We start from the raw sequence: 24741 nt of genomic DNA on the forward strand, positions 1-24741 counted from the left end.
TCTAGTTTTGCTTTAGGGGCACCATTTACATAACCCATAGTGTGAATGGTGCTCCCTAGAGTTACCCAACACAGTGGCTCCATGTTCACTAGCCCCTTCTAGTCGAGACATATAAGTAGTAGACATATAAGAAATAGGGATTCCAGGAGCTCAAGACCAAGCCCTTAGAGCCCAATTGGAGCCTGAACACCAGGAATAGTATTGCAATTTCCGTATTGGAAAAGGAGTTAATAGGAACAACCAAGAATCTGAGCATTAGGAAAAGCAAATGAGGAACAAGCACAGGGAATGGGGGTCAAGGGTCACACCTAACCCTTCTTGAACAAGCAGTATAGGTGGCGTATGGGAGGTGGATCTTTCCTGGGGCAAGGCAGACAGCTTGGTTCAGAGCAATGGTCTCAGACGGCAGTAGCTATAGACCCATCCTTACTGTAATTGGTGTTTATAATATGACATTTCAGTGGTTAAGAATATAAACCTTGGAATCAGACAAGCTGGAATTAAAATCCTCGCATTTCTACTTACTTGGTGTGTAAGTGAGCTCTGGATCTCAGTTTCCTCATCTCTAAAACAGACTTTCCTCATCTCTAAAATGCCCATATTTACGTGCAAGATTTAATTTAATCCTCAAAGCAGCTCAGTGAACTAGGTGCCATTATTATCCCCGTTTTACAGATGAAGAAACTAAGGCCCCTGGAGAGGTAAAATACTCAAAATCATAAAGATAAATAAGAGATGGAGCTGAATGGATAGTAAGGATAGAACCCAAGTCTCCTGAATTCCAAGACCCAATCTCCTGGGCTCAGTACCAAGACTCACCATGTCTTTGTGGCACAGGTCTCAGAACTCATCATCCCCACAATGGAAACAGCCCGGCAGTCCTTCTTCTTGAAAACCTACCTGGACCATGAGATTCCAATGCTGTTCGTAGGACCCACGGGCACTGGCAAATCAGTCATCACCAACAACTTCCTTTTCCGCCTTCCCAAAAATACTTATCTGCCCAACTGCATCAATTTCTCTGCCAGAACTTCAGCCAGTCAGACCCAGGATATCATCATGTCCAAGCTGGATCGACGGCGGAAGGGCCTTTTTGGGCCTCCCATAGGGAAGAAAGCAGTGGTATTTGTGGGTAAGGCATTGGCCTGGATCTGGACACACCAAATTCTTCTACTCTAAGCTGCAGCAAAACAGAATCTCCCCTTGTAGGGCCACTGTATAGTCCTTTTACTCTCTCTGGGAGATAAAATATTTCTGGTTAATATAATTCAGCATTCCTTCCCTCCCCTCCTATTTTCCTTCCTTCCTTCCTTCCATCTTTCCATCCCTTCTTCTCTTCCTTCCCTCCCTCTCTTCCTTCTTTCATTTTTTGTTTCCTGTCCTTTCCTTCATTCATTACCAAGTATTTGTTAACCATGTACTATAAGCCAAATTTTCAGTAAGAGAGGCAAGGTCCAGGCCTTTTTGCCTGAAGGAGAATCCCAGTTTCTCCTGGAATGAAGTTGAGCCCGTGGATCAGGCAAAGTTACTTTGTAGTGAGAAGCAGTTAGGTCCAGAAGGGGATTGTGGTATTTGCCCTCTTGCATCTCCAGAAGCAACTCACACTTTGTCATGAGCTCCTATTCCATTATGTGCCAGATAAATATGTTATCAGTATATGAAGAAATCTAATAGTTGCTAAATAAATATTTGTGAAGTAAGCACATTGAATTTTCCCAGGATTTTATGTTTACAAAGCACTTCCTCATTTATTTTGTTTGAGCCTCACGGCCCCATCAGTTTATTAGCCACCATTATCACTTTACTAGTCAGTTAATTGAGGCTCCAGAGGTTAAATTTCCTGTTCAGGGTCAAACATCTAGAAAATTCTGGAACCACGAGCCAAAACCAGGTTTCTTGGTGCCAAATACATTATCTTTTCCACTCTCTTACTGCTGACTCATAAAATTCTCGTTTAGTAATAGTAATGCCCTGCCCTTCTGGGTTATCTCATGTCCTGTCTTTAAAATTCATGTATTGATAGTAAATGTTGCATGTATTTATATCCTTGCCAATTAGCAACAGCTCCTTAAAGGCAGGGATCCTATTTCGTTTCCCTTTCTTTTCCCCCTTTCTCCTTTCATCCAGTCTTTTCTCCCTTCCCATTTTTATGGTATATCCAAAAACAGATTAAGCTTTGCAGCCAAACAGACCTAGGTCCAAATCTCACTTTTTAACCCTAAGCATGTTGTGACCCTAAGCATATTATTCCATGACCTTCAGTTCCTCACCTCTAACATAAAGGTAATACTCTCTTCCTTATAAAGTCATTATTTTGATTAGATGAGATAATATGTATAAAACTCCTAAAATCTTACATGACACAAAACTGGGCATTTAATCAATGTTCATTGGAGTTTATTGAGTGCCTTCTATGTGCCAGGACTGAGCAATATGCTATTTTAGAAAATCAATCCCTACCCTGGTGGAAATATGGGAAAAAATTAAATGTCTGTTTGTTAATGCCAATCTGTCAATAAAGCAGGAGAGCCCAGAACCCAGGAAAAGCTCTTCCATTATGGTGAGAATGTCCACTGGCTGAGCCCTGCCTAGAGTGAGGATGTAACAACTGGGCACGGACTCTCCCATGGAGGGATAATCATCTGCTACCTCCTGTGAGAGCAAAGGATCCCATAGACTTACAATCTGTGGCCATGGCTTCTTTCCCCAGATGACCTCAACATGCCAGCCAAAGAGGTGTATGGGGCCCAGCCTCCCATTGAGCTCCTGAGGCAATGGATTGACCACGGTTACTGGTTTGACAAGAAAGACACAAACAAGCTGGACATCGTTGATGTGCTGCTTGTGACAGCCATGGGCCCCCCTGGTGGAGGAAGAAATGACATTACTGGTATGTGAAGGAGAGAGTTCATTACTCTTCACCCACCCCCTGCAGAGCCAGACCACCTTCATGAATGGAGGGTTGGTGCAGGGCACTCGTCCTGATGGAAGGTGGAGAAAGGTGTGTTTAGGCTGTAGCCAGAGACACTTGAGTTAGCTTCAAGGAGTGACATTTGAATATTTCATGTTGGTAGTTGTATGAAATAGGATGGGAAGATGAAAAGAGGATTTGAGGAGTGTTTGGCTAGGGCTTAGAGGAACAGAGAGTCCCATGAAGAGGGGAGTTCAGTGTGGACAGAATGTGTTCCAGGAGGGAGGCTAGATCAGAGGTTCTCAACTAAGGGTGCGTGACAGATTCACCTGTTGTGTTTCTTATAATTCTTTGGATTGCCAGAGATAGAACACCTAACCCAAGTGGCCTAAGCAAAATCATAATGATAATAAACAAACAAGTAAATAAGATTTTTTCCCCTGTCATCTAACACTTCAGGAATATATTTTGCTTCAGGTGCAACTTGATCCATCTAGGTCCACAGATTTTCATACTTTTATTCTGAGATACATCCTTGGTTAAGAATCTTAATGCCATTTCCAGACTTAAGATTCTGTGACCTTGCTCTCCCCTGTGGCATTTGTCTTTCTCATTTGTAAAATAAGGAAGATAAGCAGGGTGATTTTACTTGGGTACACAAACCCATCACCTTCCACTTCAAGTATAGAGTCCAGGGGTACCTTTGCCTTGGGTTTGAATATAACAGGATCTCAGGCACTTAGCGTCTATAAATTCAACACTTCTCTCACTAGTGAGAGGGAGAGGAACTTGGTATATTACTTTTCTCTAAGACCTAGTCATTCAATAGGAGAAAATATTTGCAAACCATCTCTCTGATAAGGAGTTAATATACAAACTATGTAAGGAATTCATACGACTCAATAGCAAAACAACAAACAATCTGATTTGAAAATGGATAGAGAATTCGAATAGACATTTTTCTAAAGAAGACATACAAATGGCTAACAGGCACATGAAAAGATGTTCAATATTGCTAATTATTAGAGAAATGAAAATCAGAATCACAGTGAGATATCACCTCACACCTGATAGAATGGCTATTAACAAAAAGTCAAGAGATAAGAAGTGCCCTTGTACACTGTTGGTGGGAATGTAAATTGGTGCAGCCACTATGAAAAACAGTAGGAGGTTCCTCAAAAAATTAAAAATAGCACTACCATATGATCCAGCAATGCCACTTCTGGGTATATCTGAAGGAAATGAAATCACTATCTTGAAGAAATATCTGCACTCCCATGTTCATTGCAACATTATTCACAATAGTCAAGTCATGGAAACAACCAAAGGGTCCATCGATGGATGAATGGGTAAAGAAGATGTGTACACACACACACACACACAATGGGATATTATTCAGCCATAAAAAAGAATGAAATCCTACCCTTTGTGACAACATGGATGGACCTTGAGAACATTATGCTAAGTGAAATAAGTCAGACAGAGAAAAACAGATGCTATATAATATCACTTACATGTGGAATCTAAAAAAGCCAAACTCATAGAAACAGGAGTAGAATGGTGGTTGCCAGGAGTTAGGGGATGGGGGAAATGGGGAGATGTTGGTCAAAGGGTACAAATTTCCAGTTATAAGATGAATAAGTTTTGGGAATCTAATGTATAGCATGGTGACTCTAGTTAACAACGACAGCAACAATGGAATTGTTACTTAACCTTATTGTGGCAATCATTTTGCAATATCTATATGCATCAAATCATCATGTTGTAAACCTTCAGCTTATATATGTTATATGTCAATTATATCTCAATAAAACTGGCAGGGGGTGGAAATCTATTCAAAAGGGAATATCTGTTTCCAGTACATATCATGGAAAGAGTAATTACTAACATTTGTGCAGCAATTGACAGTTTTCAGGCTATGTCACATAATATGATATTTGAAAAGATCCTATAATAAAGACCAGTGCCCAAAGTCTGCCAGGAACACATCTGTAGTCAAGTGAAATTGGGTTTATTAATTTGCTGCAGAAAGGGTGTCTGTACAGCATTGAGAACCATGAGAGTAAGAGTGCCTGGTGAAAGAGAGTTAAATGGGCTTGTGCTGGGTGATATGAGGAAAGGCTTAAGGAACCAGAGACTCTGTTTGGGATTGGGTAATCTCAGGAAGTGGGGACAATTTGATGAGTGGGTATCTTAATTTTTTCTCTGCTTGGTAAAGAAGTAGAGTCACTCATATTAGCTAAGGGGGTAGTTTTCATGGTTTCAGAGCAAACTTGTTTCTATCTTGTTCCATCATAGCTAGGGAGTGACCTCATCTGATGTTGATATTTAATGAAATTTTGTTCAGTGGAGAACTAACAGCCTAGCTGATACTTGCCAGACCAGCTGCCAGCTTTCAGGGCTGAGATGGGAAACCTGAAGCTCAAGGCAATATAGTATGGTGGTTGAGAGTATGACTTGGCAGAAGACTGATCTGGGTTTAGGTAACATTAACAAACATTAAGTACTATTAGTATCCTTATCATCAAAATAGTAAGTGAATTTCTCAAGTTCACACAACTGTAGATGGTTCCAGATCAATGTGTAAAATATTATTCTGGCATTTTTTTTTAAAAAAGAAAAACCTACATATGTCAATACATAAGTATAGTGGAGTGTGTGTCTGTGTGTGTATATATATATATATATATATATATATATATATATATATATATAATACTTATGTACTGACATATATATTTTCCTTTTTAAAAAAAAATGCCATATATATATATTGAAAAGAGTTTTGGGGAAAATGGCAGCAACTGTGCCGGAATCATCATTTTTGGCTCTTCCCGAATTCCCATAAACAGAGCAACTAGAGAGCAAAACCAAAAACCTATAAACAACATTTACAACAAAACTAGTTGGCAGAGTATTCCCCACATATTCTAAAGTATAATTGGTGGGAACAAACCACTGGCAGCTACAAGACCCACATGTTATCTGCATCTGTGCGGGAGAAAGCAGAGGGAAGTATTGAGACATCTAACAGACCTGAGAATAGTTGAAACCAAAAGTAGCAAACAGGTATTCTCTGATAAGCATGGCAGCCAATTTGAGAACAGGAGCTGAAGTTGGCAGGACTTTTACCTTCTCAAATAACAAGTAAGCACAATGAACCTGCAGTGAGCTCTGAGGGACTAGAGCATTATAGCCAGTTGTGATTTCTTTTTTTTTTTTTTTTTTTTTTTTAAAGGATTTTCTTATTTATTTATTTTTGGCTGTGTTGGGTCTTCGGTTCGTGCGAGGGCTTTCTCCAGTTGCGGCAAGCGGGGGCCACTCTTCATCGCGGTGCGGGGACCGCTCTTCATCGCGGTGCGCGGGCCTTTCTCTATCGCGGCCCCTCCCGTCGCGGGGCACAGGCTCCAGACGCGCAGGCTCAGCAATTGTGGCTCACGGGCCCAGCTGCTCCGTGGCATGTGGGATCTTCCCAGACCAGGGCTCGAACCCGTGTCCCCTGCATTAGCAGGCAGACTCTCAACCACTGCACCACCAGGGAAGCCCCAGTTGTGATTTCTTGAAACTAACCACCCAGGTCTCCCATACAAGGCGAGACCCTACACTGAAGAGAAACTGGAGTTGAATCAGAATTGAGCAAGTTAAGATTACTAGAAACAAAGGAAAGAGAAGGTCAAAATGAGAGTGAGAGAGAGGAACAGAGGCAGGAAAGTTCAGAAAGCAAGTCACTATATTTTTGAACACTTAAGAAATCAACAGAAAAGGAAACTTTGTGGAGTTAGAAAAGCCATCTGAGTCAAGCCTTCTCTAATTGCATATATAAAAATGAGCAAAGAAAAGTATTGAGGTCATGTTTCATAAAAATTAATGTAGGGGCTTCCCTGGTGGCGCAGTGGTTGAGAATCTGCCTGCTAATGCAGGGGACACGGGTTCGAGCCCTGGTCTGGGAAGATCCCACATGCCACGGAGCAGCTGGGCCCGTGAGCCACAATTGCTGAGCCTGCGCGTCTGGAGCCTGTGCCCCGTGACGGGAGGGGCCGCAATAGAGAAAGGCCCGCGCACCGCGATGAAGAGCGGTCCCCGCACCGCGATGAAGAGTGGCCCCCGCTTGCCGCAACTGGAGAAAGCCCTCGCACGAACCGAAGACCCAACACAGCCAAAAATAAATAAATAAATAAATAAATAAATAAGAAATTCCTTTAAAAAAAAAAAAAAATTAATGTAGGAAGGAAGAGAATAGAGAAAAACACCCCTACTTCAAAAGCACAACAGGGGCTTCCCTGGTGGCGCAGTGGTTGAGAATCTGCCTGCTAATGCAGGGGACACGGGTTCGAGCCCTGGTCTGGGAAGATCCCACATGCTGCAGAGCAACTGGGCCTGTGAGCCACAACTACTGAGCCTGCGCGTCTGGAGCCTGTGCCCCACAACGGAAGGGGCCGCGATAGTGAAAGGCCCGCGCACCGCGATGAAGAGTGGCCCCCACTTGCCACAACTAGAGAAAGCCCTCACACGAAAACTAAGAGACCCAACACAGCCATAAATAAATAATAAATAAATAAATAAAGTATTAAAAAAAAAAAAACAACTAATCTTTAAAAAAAAAAAAAAAAAAAAAAAAAAAAAGCACAACAGAAAGACATACTTTAAAAACTTTAATCTATTACTTCAAAATAATCTGAAAGACATTGATGAGATAATACAAGACAGGAAAGAATGACATAAATCAGAATTAGAAAAACTTAGAAATGAATGATGGAACTCAAGAATTAGGGAAAAAAAGTTACCTTAGAAATGAAGCCAAAACTAAAAGGAGCAAAAATAGAATAAATACAATCAGTAATGCCTTAAGAAATAAAAAATTAGAAGGAATTTTTTAATCAGGAAAAATATAAAGACATACTACAACATGGATGAACCTTAAAGACATTATTTTAGTGAAATAAGCCAGTTACAAAAGGACAAATATTGTATGATTCCACTTACATGAGGTACTCAGGTTCACAGAGACAAAAAGTAGACTGGTTGTTACCAGAGGCTAGGGAGAGGGAAATGGGAAGTTAGTGCTTAATGAGTTTCAGTTGCAGAACATGAAAAGATTCTGGAGATAGGTGGTGGTGATGTTCACACAACAATGTGAATGTGCTTGATGCCACTAAACTGTACACTTAAACAATGGCTAAAATGGTCAATTTTATGTTATGTATATTTTATCACAATAAATTTTTTTTCAAGAAATGAAGGAACTAAAAGGTTTGAGAGAAAGTAACAAATATTAAAGTTAGGTAGAGAAAATCCAACATACAACTAACAGGAGTGTCTAAAGAAGAAAACCGAAGTTTCTTCAAAGAAGAAAACAGAACTAATAATAAAAGCTATAATCCAATAAAATGTTCCCCCAAAAAAAGTATTTTTGAAAATTACATATTGAAAAAGTACATTGTGTACCTAAGAATACAGACTCAAAAATGATCATTACCAAAACTAGTAAAATCACTGGACTTTAAAGAAAAAGAAAATTAGATCATCTTAAGAATTTTCAACTGCAATCTTTATGCTAGAGAAAATGGAATAACATATTTATGATACTTGAGGGAATACAATGAGAGTCAAGGCTTTTATTGCCAGCAAAGCTGACCTTCAAGTATAAAATAAAAACTATTAACAACATGCAAGAACTCAGAGACTTATTTCCGTAAGCCCTTTCTCAGGAATCTATTAGAAAATGGGTTTCACATGATCAAAATAGCTATAAAGAGATCAATATAACAACTGGTAGTGAGCATTACTTAATGTGGTTATTTGTTGAACTAAGACTACATGGGAGAGATTATAACATATAAAGCCTATATGATTTGATGATGTAGATATTGAACAGTTGAAAATGGAGTGGGATGAGGATGGCACATACAAGAAGTTTTAAACTCTTCAGTTATTGTAATTGGTGGTGGTCGTATATTCTTATTCTGAGTGTGTTGTATGTATAAAGTGGGATTATATGAATAACTATAGCATTTTCTATTTCTACTGTCCCTTGTGTCCTTGAGAACCAGGACTCAGTGTGGAGAAAAGGAAATCAAGATGTAATATAGAAGAAGTTAAGAAAAAGCTCTGGAGTCCTAAATTTGAAATATCAGTACTGACTCATGTTCTAGGTCTAAAAAGTAATAACCAACTCATTAACAATAAGAATTCGTAGCACCCAGACTGTGGTCTTGAAATCCAGTTTCCTACTAAAATAAACCAGGCTTCTTGGAGAAATGGCTTATTACATGTCTGGGGCAGGAAATATACAAGATATGCCTGTAATGTCTTCATATATGCCTGTAACGTTTTCGTATATCCAATCATGAGAAAGCTTTCAAAGACTACAGAGTCATGTCAAAAGCATTCAGTTAACAACACAAGGAGGCTCTGACTGGCAAATACGGGGAAATTTGAGCTTCAACAATGATAGTAATTTAAATGGATTGAAATTTATCGAAAGATATTTAAATCTATGAATCAATAATAACAATCATAGCTGGTCATCTTCAGAGGATGATAAAAAACCAGTTCATTATCTTGAAAACTGATAAATAAATGGAAAGAAGCAAGCATTTATTTTGACTTTCTTATATGAAGTATACCACTGTATAAGCAAATAGTAGATGAAGGAAAGTGTCCCTTTCTAAAAATATTCCTAATATTTTAATAAACTATATAGTAAATGAAAGAGAAATGATAGAATATCACCATTTTGCAAACTTCAGTGAATTAATGGATCTAGCCATTGAGAATCAGTAGCTACCAACATTGCAGAGGGAGAGACAACATCATGTGCCCTCTGATGAAGGACTACACCACCACCTATGGTCTGGCCAAAGAGATGGAACCTGAATCTGATTAAGTCTCTGGATACAGCTGCAAATTGGTAGGAAATACGAAGGGCAGAGAAAACAAATAAACTACACCATGAATATGCAATCAACAAAATCCTGACTGTGGAAACTTCTACAGATCAAACAGTCCAGCTATTCAGTAGACAGAAGATAAAAGAAAGGGTTGGAGGGGGGGAACCTATAGATTAAAAGAGACTTAAAAGACATATCAATTTTTTTAAATTAGCGGGATTAAACTCTGGTATCTAGAAATGAACACATGGTTAATAAAGATGCAAGATAGCAATTACTTTAAAAGTCAGGATAGTGGCAACCTTTGGAGGGAGAAATGGAGAGGTCTGTGATTGGGATGGGATATATGGAGGGGCTTCTATGGAGGGCTGGCAAAGTTGTATTTCTTGACATGGATGGTAGATGTAAGGATGTTAACTTTATAATGATTCACTAAACTATACATTTGTTTTGTGTGGCTTTCTATATCTGTGCTTTACTTTATATAGAAAAATACTTTTAAAAAAAGATATGCAGGCAAATCTATAGAGACAAAAAATAGATTGTTAGTTGCCAAGGGCTGCAGGGAAATGGGGAGTGACTGCTAGTGGGTAAAGGATTTCTTTTTGTGGTGATGTAAATGTTCTGCTATTGACTGTGGTAATGGTTGCACAACTAAAATACTAAAAAATCATTGAATTGTGTACTTTAAATGGATGAATTGTATAGTATGTGAATTACATCTCAATAAAGCTGATACATAGTATAACTATAAATATATGGATATCTAACATTGGGTACCTAGATACAGATATAGAGATGTAAGAATGTCAGACTAACCGTGGGGAGGGGAGAGAGAATGGATTTCGTGTGTGGGAGGTAATGGATACTTTCTATAAAAGTATTTCTGAATTGTTTGATTATTTTACAATGATCATATATTGCTTTCACCTTTTAACAACCTTGAGCACTGGAATAGCTCTATTTCCAGAACTTCTGCAGTCATGGAGACATTCTGTATCTGTGCTGTGCAATACAACAGCCACTAGTCACATGTTATTCTTGAGAAGTTGAAATGTGGCTAGTGGGACTGAGGAAATAAATTTTAATGTTATTTAATTTTCATAAGGCTGCCATATTGGACAGCACAGCTCTAGGACATTAAGGCAGAGGGAAAACTCTTCTATATCTCAGGATCTCTAGGCCCAGGAGGTAAGTGTGAGAATATATGCACACTCACACCTGTGCATGTTTTCCAGGACGATTCACTCGCCATCTGAATATCATTTCCATCAATGCCTTTGAGGATGACATTTTAACCAAGATTTTCAGTTCAATCGCTGACTGGCACTTTGGAAAAGGGTTTGATGTGATGTTCTTAAGGTAAGAGGTTCCTGTGTTATTGGCCTGGGGTCCTCAGTTCTGACCCCTCTTTAACTGGTCTGCCTTCTCCTTCCTCCCAAGGTATGGAAAGATGCTGGTACAAGCTACGATGACAATTTATAAAGCTGCAGTGGAGAATTTCTTGCCAACTCCCTCCAAGTCACACTATGTCTTTAACCTGCGGGACTTCTCACGGGTGATCCAAGGGGTATTGCTCTGCCCTCACACCCACCTGCAGGTCAGCCGCTATCATTTCTGTTATCAAGTTCATTCAGTGATATCCTTGGCTACATGGAATATACAATGATAAGAGTGATATCTAACTTCTATCAAGCATTTAATCTATGCTAAGCATTGTGCTAAGTATTTTGTAAGCATTATCTCATTAAAGCCCCATATCGACCCCAGGATTTAGAAACTATTTGAGAACTACCACCTCAGTCACCACCTGCCATTTATTCAAATAATTAACTGGATTTTCAGGATGTAGAAAAATTTATCCGGCTTTGGATCCATGAGGTTTACCGGGTCTTCTATGACCGTCTGATTGATCATGAGGACAGACAGGTCTTTTTCAACACGGTGAGGGAAACCACCTCCAATTGCTTCAAGCAGTCTGTGGAAAAGGTAAGCCAGACCCTGTGATCATTTGGCCTCAGAAATTGCCCCAAATATTTGATCATGCTAGTCTCAGATTTCAGATTGTCTTCCTACTAGAGACTTACAGCTCCACTTTCTGAATCTCAAGAAACAGTGTATTGAGCCAACTAGTCACTCGATTTGGTGATATAATAGTTGGCCCAATTTCACTTCACTTCCCTGGTAACATATAAGTTTGGATACATTCAAACTTATGGTTTATGATATGATGTTATTGTTTATGACTAATATAAAATGCATTTTCAAGGTCAGTTAATTTGTGAGTTGAGAAATAAATACACCATGAATTTTCATGGTTTGATTGATGCCCTGGTAAAGCCCGAGTGAAAGATTGTCGTGGTTTCCCATTTGTAAATATTTTCTCTTTTCTATTTTGATATAAGAAAAGTTTTAAGCCTGTGTATTTGCATCATCTAGTTCTACCTCTATTCTTAAGAAGCTACGATTTCTCCATAGAAAAAATTGCAAGTGTTTCATGTTGCATCCAGAGGCCAAGTGCAGAAGCACTGCCAGTTTCTAATATCAGGAAGAAGAGGCATCTAAAACATTTCTACTCTGGGTACAGAGTGGGGACCAGGGAAATGCCTGCACTTCTGTTTGGTGAAGGAGCAAGTACATTAAAAATGATGCCATCTTTCGACTACCTCCTCTTAGGGTCTTACAATCTGACCACCAATGTTTTAATCACTTAGCAAACAGATTGACCCTTGCTTTCACACTCTTTTCTCAAATGTCCTTTCATCATAGTCTTTACAACCACGAGATCCACATATTTTGTTTAAAGAAAAAAAAAAAACTGTTGATGAACCATGACTTTGGAGAATGCTCAGAGGAAGCAAATACATCCCCTACTCCCTCCCTCTACACCTCCCAGTACCATGGTGGCTGGGGCTACTGGCTGAATGCCTAACTGAGACTTACCTTTCCCACAGGTCCTCATCCACCTGTCACCCACTGGAAAGATAGTTGATGATAATATCCGTAGCCTCTTCTTTGGAGATTTCTTCAAGCCAGAAAGTGACCAAAAAATCTATGATGAGATCACTGACTTAAAACAGCTCACAGTGGTCATGGAGTATTACCTGGAAGAGTTCAACAACATCAGCAAGGCCCCCATGTCCTTGGTCATGTTCAGGTTCACCATTGAGCACATCTCCAGGATATGCAGGGTCCTGAAGCAGGACAAAGGCCACTTGCTCCTGGTGGGCATTGGGGGCAGTGGGCGGCAAAGTGCCAGCAAACTGTCCACATTCATGAACTCATATGAGCTGTACCAGATCGAGATCACTAAGAGCTACTCAGGCAATGACTGGCGAGAGGACCTGAAGAAGGTCATGCTACAGGTCGGTGTGGCCTCCAAGAGTACTGTGTTCCTCCTCACCGATAACCAGATCAAGGACGAGTCATTCATTGAGGACATCAACATGCTTCTGAACACGGGAGACGTGCCCAACATCTTCCCCGCTGACGAGAAGGCTGACCTTGTGGAGAAGATGCAAATGGCAGCAAGGACAGAAAGCGAGAAGATCGAAGCCACTCCTCTTTCTATGTATAACTTCTTTATTGACAGAGTGAAAAACAACCTTCACATTGTCCTTGGTAAGAAGAAGCAAATTCAGTTTGCCCTTTTCCTCTGGGTATTTCAGGATCTCCTGTGCCTTAAGCCCGTTCCTCTTACAGTGGTGCCAGGAATGATCCAGCCAAGGCACTCACTCGCCCACGGGTCAGTGCCTAGAATTCCTGTGGAAACTTCGACTCTCCTGAACAACTGTTTTAAACCTGTTCCACTCTCCTCAGTTCTCTGAATTCTCCTCTGAACCCTCTCCTTCCTTTTAGTACATTACCCGGCAACCTCACAGAACAGCACCTGGAGTTCTTCTCTCTATGAACGATATCTCCAATCTATCCAGAAACTTAGGGATTGTGTTTAATACTTCTCTCTTGTTACCATGTCCTGTCAATTTTTGCCTTCTCTCTCGTATATCTACCCACTTATCTCTGTCTCTGCCACCTTCATATTAGCTAAGCCTCTATCGTCTCACTCAGACCTCACCTCTACAGCCTTCTAACTGTTCTATGTCCACTCTCTCCATTCCAGACCTTTATGTTCCACTGAGTCAGGATGGGGATTTTTTTTTCATGTATTGCAAATGTGATCATTGTATATTTACACACATACACAAATTAAAACACCTAAATTGCTTTCTATTCAGATAAAGACCAAAATTCCTAACCTATAGTCTTATAAGGCCACCTGCCAGACTGTCCCCTGCATCCTCTCCACACTCATCTCCAACCAAGTTTCCCCTTCTCTCTTTTTCAGCCACGCTGACCTCCTCACACTTTCACCTGTGCATTATGCTTCCTCCCACCACACTGGGTCTAAATAAACAGTGAACGGAATTTGGGGCATAGAATCCGACCTTTGTGGTTGGATGGGGATGAGGTCAGAAACAAGCTGATGGCCCCACAGCTCCCTTATGTCTGTGAGTCAGAACAAACAGAGCACGTGGGTCAAAGGGCTCAAACCACTCTGGCTATGTGACCCTAAGGATCTGGAAGGGACAGTGTGGATACTGGAGACGAGCCAGAAGGTATTGTAATAAACTGAATTCCCATCACAAAGTTTCCTGAAAATATCCCATGATTCCCCTGTGCTTCCCAGGCACTCATCCTGACTATTCCCAGTCACACCCTGGAGTGCCAATAGGAAACATGACTGCTCCCTTACCCCACCAGAATCCTTGGAAAGACCTGCCTGTCCCTTTAGCCTCGTTGACTTGGAGAAAGATAACTAACAAAGTCTACTTTTCATTAGCCATGAGTCCGATTGGGGACACCTTCCGGAACCGCCTGCGGATGTTCCCTTCCCTGATCAATTGCTGCACAATTGACTGGTTCCAGTCTTGGCCCACAGATGCCCTGGAATTGGTAGCCAACACATTTCTAGAAGATGTGGAGCTCGATGACAATATTCGGATAGAGTAAGTGTTAGCTGCATTTTAGTACGGCAGCCAAATTTTTCAAATGAAAATCTAGATATTGGCTCTATTCTTGTTGCTGTTTCAAAACTTATCATTTTATGTATAGAAAATGTCTTATACTTTTAAATCACATTTAGATACTTAATAAAATACCTTTGCTGAAAAAGAATAACATTTCATTGTTCAGAATTGTCCTAGAGATGCACTGTTGTCATAGCTATGAGAACCTGGATATAATACTATAGCTATTTCAATAGTCTTAGAGCATGCATTCTCAAGAGGGGTGATATTGCTGCCAAGGGGATGAAAACTGGTTCTTGTGAGGGTTTTTTGTTATGAAAATAACTTACTCTTTTTTTGTATAAAGCACAGATATACAAATGAAAAAAAAAAAGCACTGAATTTTGGCTACAGTAAGAGAAGGGTTAAGACTGTTGACCACTCTAGGTGTCCCATGAAGGCAGGGGTCATATCACCTTCTTGTATACTTCTGTAGCCTTAGTGCCTAGCAAGTGCCTGGTACATAGTAGGTTCAATTACTGGTTATTAAATGAATGAATAGAAAGTGAAGAAATAGGTAGCAGTCAGAATATTCATGGCTTTTAAGAACTTTGAACTTTGTTCTCTAGGCCAGAAGACCCTTAACCTGGGTCCATAGGCTCATGAACAGAATTCAGAGGGACAGTGAATGTGAGTGGGGAAAAAGTACATCTTCGTTTTCACTGACATCTAACTGATACTTTGCATTTCTTTCAATGATGAATGTAGGCAATAAACCCCAGTAGGATTGTGTGACTTTGTTACCAGTAGGAATCACAGTTATTTTCTGTCTAATAATTCTGATATCTATCTAATAATTCAGTCATTACAGATGCCCCAATTATATCATTTCCTTCAAAATGATGGTAGTTGTTAGACCTGCTGTCCAATCTTACTATTTAATGCCACAGTCGGCAAATGATGATCCATGGGCCAAGTCTAGTTCACAGCCTATTTTCGTAAATAATGTTTTATTGGGAAACAGCCATGCACACTACAGTGGCAGAGTTGAATAGTTGCTCTTGAGACCATGTGGCTCACAAGGGCTAAATTTTTTTTTTTTTTTTAATTTTTGGCTGCGTCGGGTCTTAGTTGTAGCACATGGGATCTTGGTTGAGGCATGCAGGATCTTTCATTGCAGCGCATGGGCTCTTTGTCGTGGCACGCAGGCTTCTCTCTAGTTGTGACGTGCGGGTTTTCTCTCTCTAGTTGTGGTGCGCAGGCTCCAGGGTGCGTGGGCTCTGTAGTTTTGGCAAGCGGTTCCAGAGCACATGGGCTCTGTAGTTTGCAGCACACGGGCTCTCTAGTTGAGGCGCGTGAGCTCAGTAGTTGTGGTGCGGGCTTAGTTGCCCCGCGGCATGTGGGATCTTAGTTCCCTGACCAGGGATCAAACCCACGTCCCCTGCATTGGAAGGTGGATTCTTTACGACTGGACCACCAGGGAAGTCGTCCCACAAAGCCTAAAATATTTACTATCTGGTCCTTACCAGGAAAAGTCTGCTGATCCCTGATTTAATGCATAAATAAAAGCACACATATTACTATATCATAAATTTGGTTTTTAAAATATTTTGAAAGCTCTTTCAACATAATTGGTTTCCTTTGTAACCCTCTATATATTATTTTATGCATTTTAAAACATTATTCTGCAAAGTCCAGAAGCTTCACCAGACTGACAAAGGTTAAGAACTCCTGCTTAAGCCCTGGTGAGTCACAAAAGTGATTAAAGATAGAAATTACCTAATCAAAAATCATTCTAGTAAGAATATATACTTACCCAATCATTCTCGAGGCTCTGTTGACATGCTTCAGAGAATTTGGGATTCTACTGGGCCATAGTGAGTGGCTTTCTCACATCCTCACGTCTGTGAACCAAGGCTGTACTGGATCTCTCTGGAGCAAGTTGGGCCTGCCTAACCACCTTTGTGTCCTCGGCAGGGTCATCTCCATGTGCAAATACTTCCAGGAGAGTGTGAAAAAGCTGTCACTTGATTATTACAACACACTTCGCAGACACAACTACGTTACCCCCACCTCCTACCTCGAATTGATCCTAACCTTCAAGACGCTCCTGAATAGGAAGAGGCAAGAGGTGGATATGATGAAGACCCGCTACCTGACAGGCCTGCAGAAACTTGAATTTGCAGCTTCACAGGTGAGCGCTGCCAAAATAGTACAGGGACAAAGAGGTCCAAGACTAATTGGATGCGGTAAAGCACTTGTTCAGGTGCAGAAGTCAAGAGAACACCAAATAAAATAAAGACAGCCTCTGACCCTGTGCTCGCAGAACTCACCTCACTTGCTTGGCCTAAACCCAGCCCTGTCTGTCTTTAAGATTTTGATGTTTTGTTCATCATGGATCTTTTTGAACTAATTTTAACTTTTTACAACATTACAGTAAAATACTATTTATCTTGAATACTGAGTTTTTTGGAGCCCCCTTAAATTTTGTGCCCAAGGCAAGTGCCTTACTCACCTCACCCTTGCCCCAGCCCTGGATACTCTTGTGGGGAACTGGGCAGAATAAGGCAGTGGTTAAGAGCAGGGCCTGGACTCAAATTCCAGCTTTATAACTTATCAGCTATAGAACCTTGAAGATGTTATTTCACCTCTTAGGGCCTTAGTTTCCTCTTCTATAAAAAGAAGTGATAATAACAGTCTTCACTTCATAGGGCTATTATGAAGATTAAATGAGCTGACACAAGTGTAACCCTTAGCAAAATGCCTGGCATATAAATTAGTAATTGACTTGTGCTTGAGCCACTTGACAAAACCATATTAAGATGTGGATTTTCAGCACCAATAAAGAACTAAGGAAGGGATAATATGTATATGTATAACTGATTCACTTCGTTATAAAGCAGAAACTAACACACCATTGTAAAGCATTTATACTCCAATAAAAACGTTAAAAAAAAAAAAAAAAAAAAAAGAACTCAGGCAACTGAATGGTTTGCAGTAGGTTGACCTGTCACTGAGTACAGCAGACCCACCAACATGCAGCACAGGGATGGGAAAGAACATCAGAGGTGCCTCTGTTGCTCTGCTCCTGCAGTTGCTGGGTCCAATTCAGGGTCCTTAGCTTTTAGAGAGATGTTGAAAATTGGAGTCTATCCAGACAAGGGTGAGCAAACTGTGTTGAGCAGCAAAATGACCTGAGACAGTCTAGACCAGTAAAGAGACTGTGGTGCCAGTTAACATTACTGAAGCCCTACCACGTGCCTGGTGCTGTATATGAGGAAAGTACTGCTATCACCACATTACACACAAAGAGACCAAGGACCCAGAGAGGCCAGGCAACTTGCCCATGATCACACAGCTTCGTGAGTAGCTGGTGCAAGTTGTGAGGCCAAAACTGAAACTTAGGTCTGCATGACTGCAGAGTCTGTGTTCCTAATCAGGCCAGCATGCTATGCTTCTTCTCTCATGTGGGCTTTCTGTGGACAGTGGGTTCAAGGTCATGAAACTCTCTTCAGATAAGCATCTGAGCTGCCTTAGAAGGCAGAATCAGGACCAGTGGGGAAAAACTGCCTGGGGGTAAATTCCAACTCCTTATCAGGAAATCTAATGTGTTCAGCTGCCTGAAAAATGGCCCAGCTCCCCTGAGAGGTGGCGAGCTCCCCACCATTAGGAGTGTTCAAACAGTGGCCAGAAAACTACTTGGCAGGAATTTTCTAGAGAGCATCAGACTGTTGGGGAAAAATGGCCTTGAAAGTTCCTTCTATCCCAGCTCTCTCAGCCATGTATGATTCCTTCACAGCCTTAAAATATGTAGGGTTTTTTTTCCCCCTAACTTACTTTTGTTCTGTCTTTCACTGCCCCCAACACTAGAGTGTAGGCTCAATGCAGGAGGAATATCTTTTTTTGTGTTGTATCTTTAAAAACATTTTTTGTTTACTGTTGTATGTATAGTGCCTACCACAGAGCTTGGTAACAACACATAGCATGAACTCAGTAACGAAACATTGAAAGATCAAAGAGAGAAACTCCAGCCAACAAATAGGTACCCAGTACCATTAAAATCATTAGTATTTTCTGCGTGTGTCATAGGCTAGAGCATCGTTTCAACTTTTGCCAGCCATGCCATTTTCGGCATTGACATAGCTGACCCTGCACCCCTCCCACCTTCCTCTCCTTGCTAGGTGGCCGTCATGCAAGTAGAACTGACTGCCCTCCAACCCCAACTAATTCAGACCTCTGAGGAGACCGCTAAGATGATGGTGAAAATTGAAGGGGAGACGCGAGAAGCCGATGCCAAGAAACTTCTGGTGCAAGCCGATGAAGAAGAAGCCAATGCTGCTGCCGCCACTGCTCAAGGAATCAAGGTATAAACTGCTGAGAGAGAAGAAAGGGAACCAGCATTTTCAGGGTTCATCTATTATCTCACTAGAGCCTAACAAAGGCTTGCAGAATGTGCATGGTCATGCCCATCTTGCAGAGGAAAAAAGTGAGGCTTGAAAGGATGCTTTCCCAGCATCACATAGCTAGTAAATGACACCTGGCTCTCTCCAGGAAGCATTATTGTTTTACAAGTACTCTCCATCTCACTCAGAGTCAAGTCCTATAAGCCCCAACAAGATCTAACCTTATCTCTTATTACCTTCCCCTCATTGACTCTTCTGGCCACACCAGCCTCCTAGCTATTCCCCAAACAAACACAAGGCATGTTCCCATCCCAGGGCCCTTGCACTGGCTGTTCCCTCTGGCTATCTCCTTCACCTCAATCACGGTTTTGCTCAAATGTGGCTGGCATGTCATAGGTGTGGAGTAAATATTTGTCAAATGACAGATTGTTGAATCTAGAGGACCCCATTTGAAGGTAATTCTTATACCAAAGAAGAACAGTCCTGGGAAGGGCTTCACCTATATTCAGATATTAGAAGAAAATCTGATTAATGTGCATGTTATATACTTCCCCAAGCACTTTGAAGTATACGGTTCCATTATCACAATGACTTTGGACTTACTAATGACAGCCGTCAATGTCTAGACGTCAACAACACTGAGGTTCAGTGGTAAATTGACTTTGCAGAGCCGCACAGCTAGTTGGTAGGATCAGACTCCAAGGCTCTTGGCACTTAGCTGAAGATGCTTGTCCCTGTGTCTCCACTTAGCAGTTAGAAAATTCTTCTGACCATTCTTCAAACAAGAGCTTGCTTCCAAATAAAATGGTTTGCTTACATTGGTCGATTCTTTTTAAGCTAATGGATTATTTCTTTCCCCCGTAACAAGGATAATAAATGATGTCAGGAGTACTGCAGGGTTGATTACATTTCATCCGCAAGCACTGTGCTTCACATGCCTCAAACAGCCCTGCTGCTCTGTGCACTGCTAAGCCACAGAGGTCATTTTTATTTTATTTTTTGGGGTGTTTTTTTGGGGGGGGGCCTGTGTCAGGTCTTAGTTGCGGCCCACATGCGGGATCTTCATTGTGCGGCGTGTGGGCTCCAGAGTGTGCGGACTCACACGCTTCTCTCTAGTTGTGGCTGGCGAGCTCAGTAGTTGCGGCGTGCGGGCTTAGTTGCCCCACCCTGCGGCATGTGAGATCTTAGCTTCCCGACCAGGGATCGAACCTGCACCCCCTGCATTGTAAGGCGGATTCTCAACGACTGGATCACCAGAGAAGTTCCCACAGAGGTCATTTTTAATTATAATTTTTTTTTATCATAGAAACAAATGGTGTCATAACACATACAAAAGAATTTTTAAGAGCTCAACTTTAACACCTTTCCAATTTTCCAAGTTTTCCTCTAGTTCCTGTCTATACACGTGGATAGTTTTGTTATTGCAATCATAGCATAATTGTGATTTGCTTTATGCTTTTTAATTTCCTTAACAGCTTATCACAAATGTTTTTCCAAAATGTCATATAATCATTTTAATGACCATTTTAAGTAGGTGCTTCACCTATCAAGTAGCCATTCCCTTATTGGGCATTGAAGTCTGTTCCTTCCTGCCTTGTTTTCAGTGTTTCCAGAGTATCCACTGGAATCTCTCAACAGAGCTTTGGAGTTTTAAAAATGCAGATGCCCAGACCCCACCCAGACTGAATGAATCAGAATCCCTGGGTGTGGAGCCTGACCATGAGGATGCCCTAAATGCTCCTCAGTGACTCTGATGCAGAGTCAGGGTTGAGAATCACTGCTAGAGATAATGTTACAATTAGAGGCCTTTTGAGTCACTTAACAAACAAACTTGCTAGAATCCAGGCCTTACCCTTAGGAAAGAAGCAGAGCTACCGGGCCACTGGGAGGCATAATGTGAATGCGGACCACTAGTTGTCTGGCACATTATAAGAAAGGGACACAGAACTATCAATAATAGGACACCAGGGACACCTGGGAGGGTTGAAATCTACTGAGAATCCAAAGATGTAGCTGAGCCAATACCCGTAGTCTCCTCTGCCACCAAACCCTTTCTGAAGCTGGTCATGAGAAGCAGCAGGGGTCAGCTCTGGTCCTTCCCCTTGTCTTGCACTCTGGCACATATCCTAGGGCTGAAGAAGGGGCAAACTGAGTTGCCCCTGGAACTGAGCCATTCTTACCATCCAAAGCAGGACGTTCCATTTTGACACTGGGGACATCTAACGTGGCTCATCTGGGGGTGGGGGTTAATATAAGAAAGCCAAATAAAACCTTGCTATAAGTTTATAGGAAAAGCAGAAAACCTAAAATAAAGAATCCGTGATATACACACGTGTGTATATATACACATGTGCACACACCTGTATGTAAGAAGGTGGAACCTCCTTTATTTTGTTTGCTTATCACAATAAACGTGCAGGACATAGACTTTGACACATGCTGCTTTTAACATTCTCTTGTGAAGTTTCACTTCAGTCATGGCTGTGTGATCAGTCCCTGCGCTGGGAGACTAACAGAAAATTCACTGAGTGGGGAGCCAGGGGCCCAGGGTTGGAGCTTGGCTCATTGACTAACCAGCTTTGTGACATTGGCTGACTCATTTTACCTCTCGAGTCCTCGTTTCATTGTTGTTGTTGGAGGAGGATTTGGTAATTGAACTGCTAAATGCAGTTGTATTTGCAGGGGACTGGGTCCAGCCCTCCCCACCCCCCCGGCCCCTGACCCCACAGATACCAAAATCCGCAGATGCTCAAGCCCCTGCAGTCTGCCCTCTGGATCCGTGGTTCCAAATCTACAGGTACAGAGGGCCAACTGTAATCTATAAAATTCTGAAATCTTATAATGTTAATCTTCCCTTTTTTTAAAAAAATTGAGATATAATTCACATACCATTAATATTCACCTTTTTAAATCATGCAATTCAGAGGTTTTAGTATATTCACAAAGTTGTACAACAATCACCACTATCTACTTCTAGAACATTTTCATTACCCAGAAAGAAACCTGTACCCATTGGCAGTCACTAGCCATTCCTCCCTCTCCCCAGCCCCTGGCAACCACTAACCTACCTTCTGCCTCTGTGGGTTTTCCTTTTACGCACATTTCATGTGAATGGAATCATAGAGCAGGTGGCATTTTGTGTCTATCTGGCTGCTTTCACTTAGCATAATGTTCTCAAGGTTTATCCATGTTGTTGCATGAATTGTTACTTCATTTCTTTTTATGGCTGAGTAATATTCCATTATATTAGCTTTGTTTTCAAACAAAGAAATAATGGACAAAACATATACGGTCTCCTTTTCCCAGAACTCACTACCCAGTTCTAATCTCTATCCCCATTCCTCCTCCTTAAAGTCTTGCCTTAAACTCCACCCTATCCCCAGCTCCACCCCTACCCCATCTCTGAGCTACAGTGCATCCCAGACCCTCACCCCATCTCTGACATTCTCCCACCCCTCATGCCTTATTCTTCCCCAAACTTGCCGTAATCCCCTTCCCATCTGTCACTCACCCCTAGGCTTCATTCTTTACTTCATCTTCTCAACCCATCCTTGATCAGTGGGTATGAGGTCACTCACTGCATATACCTCTTGGGAATTCGTTAAAAACCAAAAGCTTGATTTTTTTAAGATTGCAAAACCGGTAAATTCTCAAATGTCCAAGGCATCCAAACCACAGCTCCCAAATGCATGCATGCTTCCCTGCTGCCTGTGAGAGCCACCTTCGCCATGCGAACCTCCGGGAGGGAGCACTGTCCTGGAAGGACACTGGGGCGGGAGGCACCTCTTCTCACTTCTGCTGCTTCCCCCAGGAGCAGAGCTTGCTTCACCCACAGCGTGCCGGGCACCAGGCACTCAACCCCTTCTGTCTCTGTGCCACCTGCAGAACGAATGTGAAGGGGATCTGGCAGAGGCGATGCCGGCCCTGGAGGCTGCACTTGCTGCACTGGACACCCTGAACCCAGCAGACATCTCACTGGTGAAGTCGATGCAGAACCCACCAGGTCCTGTCAAGCTGGTCATGGAGAGCATCTGTGTGATGAAGGGGCTGAGACCAGAGAGGAAGCCAGACTCCAGTGGCAGCGGTAACCACCCCCCAGCACCCCTCCCGACCCAGCGGCCTGCATGGGCTGTGCTCCCCTGGCAGGAAGGCTGCCAGCACCCCCGCTCATCCGGCCCCAGGCCTGCAGGCAGTATCGTGGTGTCTTGGGGGAAATAAGAAAGGCACCAGGATGCGTGTGCGCTCACTTGTGTTTCTTCACCATCCTCTCTCCTCTCAGTCAGTAAGGAAAATGCAGGCATCTTTGGGTGAAGCCAAGCTCAGTCAAGGCCCCTGCCTACAAATCATTACAAAAATGAAGGTCATGGAGACAAGAGGACTGATAGAGAGCAAGCACACAGAGTAGCGTGTGGGTGAGAGGAAGAGAGAGAAACAGAAAGAGCTAGAGAGAGAAAGATAAAGGAGAAACAGAATAAGAGACAGACACGGAAAGAGATAACCAGAGGAAAAAAAGATAGAGAATGAGACACAGACAGAGAGAGAGAGATGGAGAGAAAGAGACAGAGACTGAGAAATAAATGGGGACAGACCCGGACACCTAGATGCCTTCATATGCATGCACATAGACACGAAGAGATTGTGAACAGGGAGAGGGAGGTTGGGAGGGAAAGAAATCAGGAGGGAGAAAGACAAAAGGTGGGGAGATGAATGAGGGAGGGAGAGACTCTTACAATGTCAGATACAGAGAGACAGAGAGAGAAAGATATGGGTGGGAGAGAGAAACAAACAAAAACAGGCAGAGAGACAGAAAAGCTGAAAGTGAGAAATGGAGACAGAGACCCCTAGAGATGCAGAGACATACGAAAATAGAGAGTGAGTGGGAAGAAAAGAGACCAGAAAGAAGAGAGACAGAGACAGGGACACAAAGACACACAGAGACAGGACAGGAGAGGTCTGGGTTGGGGGCGGGGTGAGGAGGAACGTGAGCTGCTGGTGAAGGATTAGAGGGAGAGAGACAGGGGCAAGGGAGGGAAAGACTGAAACTGATGGGCCTGAGGAAGACAAGGAAACAGAAACTTAGAAGAGGGGAGAAAGGAATAGGGGAGGGAAAGAGGAAAGCTTATATAATCAAGCCTCAGAAGCATGAATAGGTGAAAATTCATTCTTAAAATCCAAATTAGATGTAGGATCTTGCAGTAAAACCAGTGTCTTAGAATTGAACAAGGACTTTATAAACCATCTCCAGGGATATCTCCTATCTTTTGAATCCTCATATCCTTCAAACAGTCCTGCTGTTCCTCCATTCCTTCCGATATGTTAGAAATTTCTGATCCCTCATTTGGGAGACTCTGGCTTCTGCTTCCCATTGTTTAGCATTCCCTCTTCCTTGGCTGGTTTCAGGCCAAAAACCACATGAAGAAATGCAAAGGTGATCAGGATGGACAAGCAGGAAGCAGACATTACAGGAGACTCCTCTAGGGAAGCAGCTGAGGTATAATCTGGCTGCACCCTGGAATCACCTGGCAGCTTAA

The 24741-nt window shown here is 42.0% G+C and overlaps 1 protein-coding gene across 1 annotated transcript in view; it reads left to right on the forward strand.

Moving 5' to 3' along the window:
* DNAH3 (dynein axonemal heavy chain 3) overlaps window positions 1-24741 on the forward strand; it is a 213039-nt gene that overhangs the window by 151802 nt on the left and 36496 nt on the right. Inside the window, exons 43-52 of the mRNA XM_028168507.2 lie at window positions 838-1132; window positions 2711-2890; window positions 11040-11163; window positions 11245-11401; window positions 11647-11790; window positions 12756-13422; window positions 14642-14807; window positions 16785-17001; window positions 18989-19171; window positions 23096-23294. Coding sequence (XP_028024308.2) covers window positions 838-1132; window positions 2711-2890; window positions 11040-11163; window positions 11245-11401; window positions 11647-11790; window positions 12756-13422; window positions 14642-14807; window positions 16785-17001; window positions 18989-19171; window positions 23096-23294 — 2332 coding nt within the window. The remainder of the gene's footprint in view (window positions 1-837; window positions 1133-2710; window positions 2891-11039; window positions 11164-11244; window positions 11402-11646; window positions 11791-12755; window positions 13423-14641; window positions 14808-16784; window positions 17002-18988; window positions 19172-23095; window positions 23295-24741) is intronic.

This window comes from Balaenoptera acutorostrata, chromosome 15 (assembly GCF_949987535.1).
Source record: "Balaenoptera acutorostrata chromosome 15, mBalAcu1.1, whole genome shotgun sequence".
Classification (NCBI taxonomy): Eukaryota; Metazoa; Chordata; class Mammalia; order Artiodactyla; family Balaenopteridae; genus Balaenoptera; species Balaenoptera acutorostrata.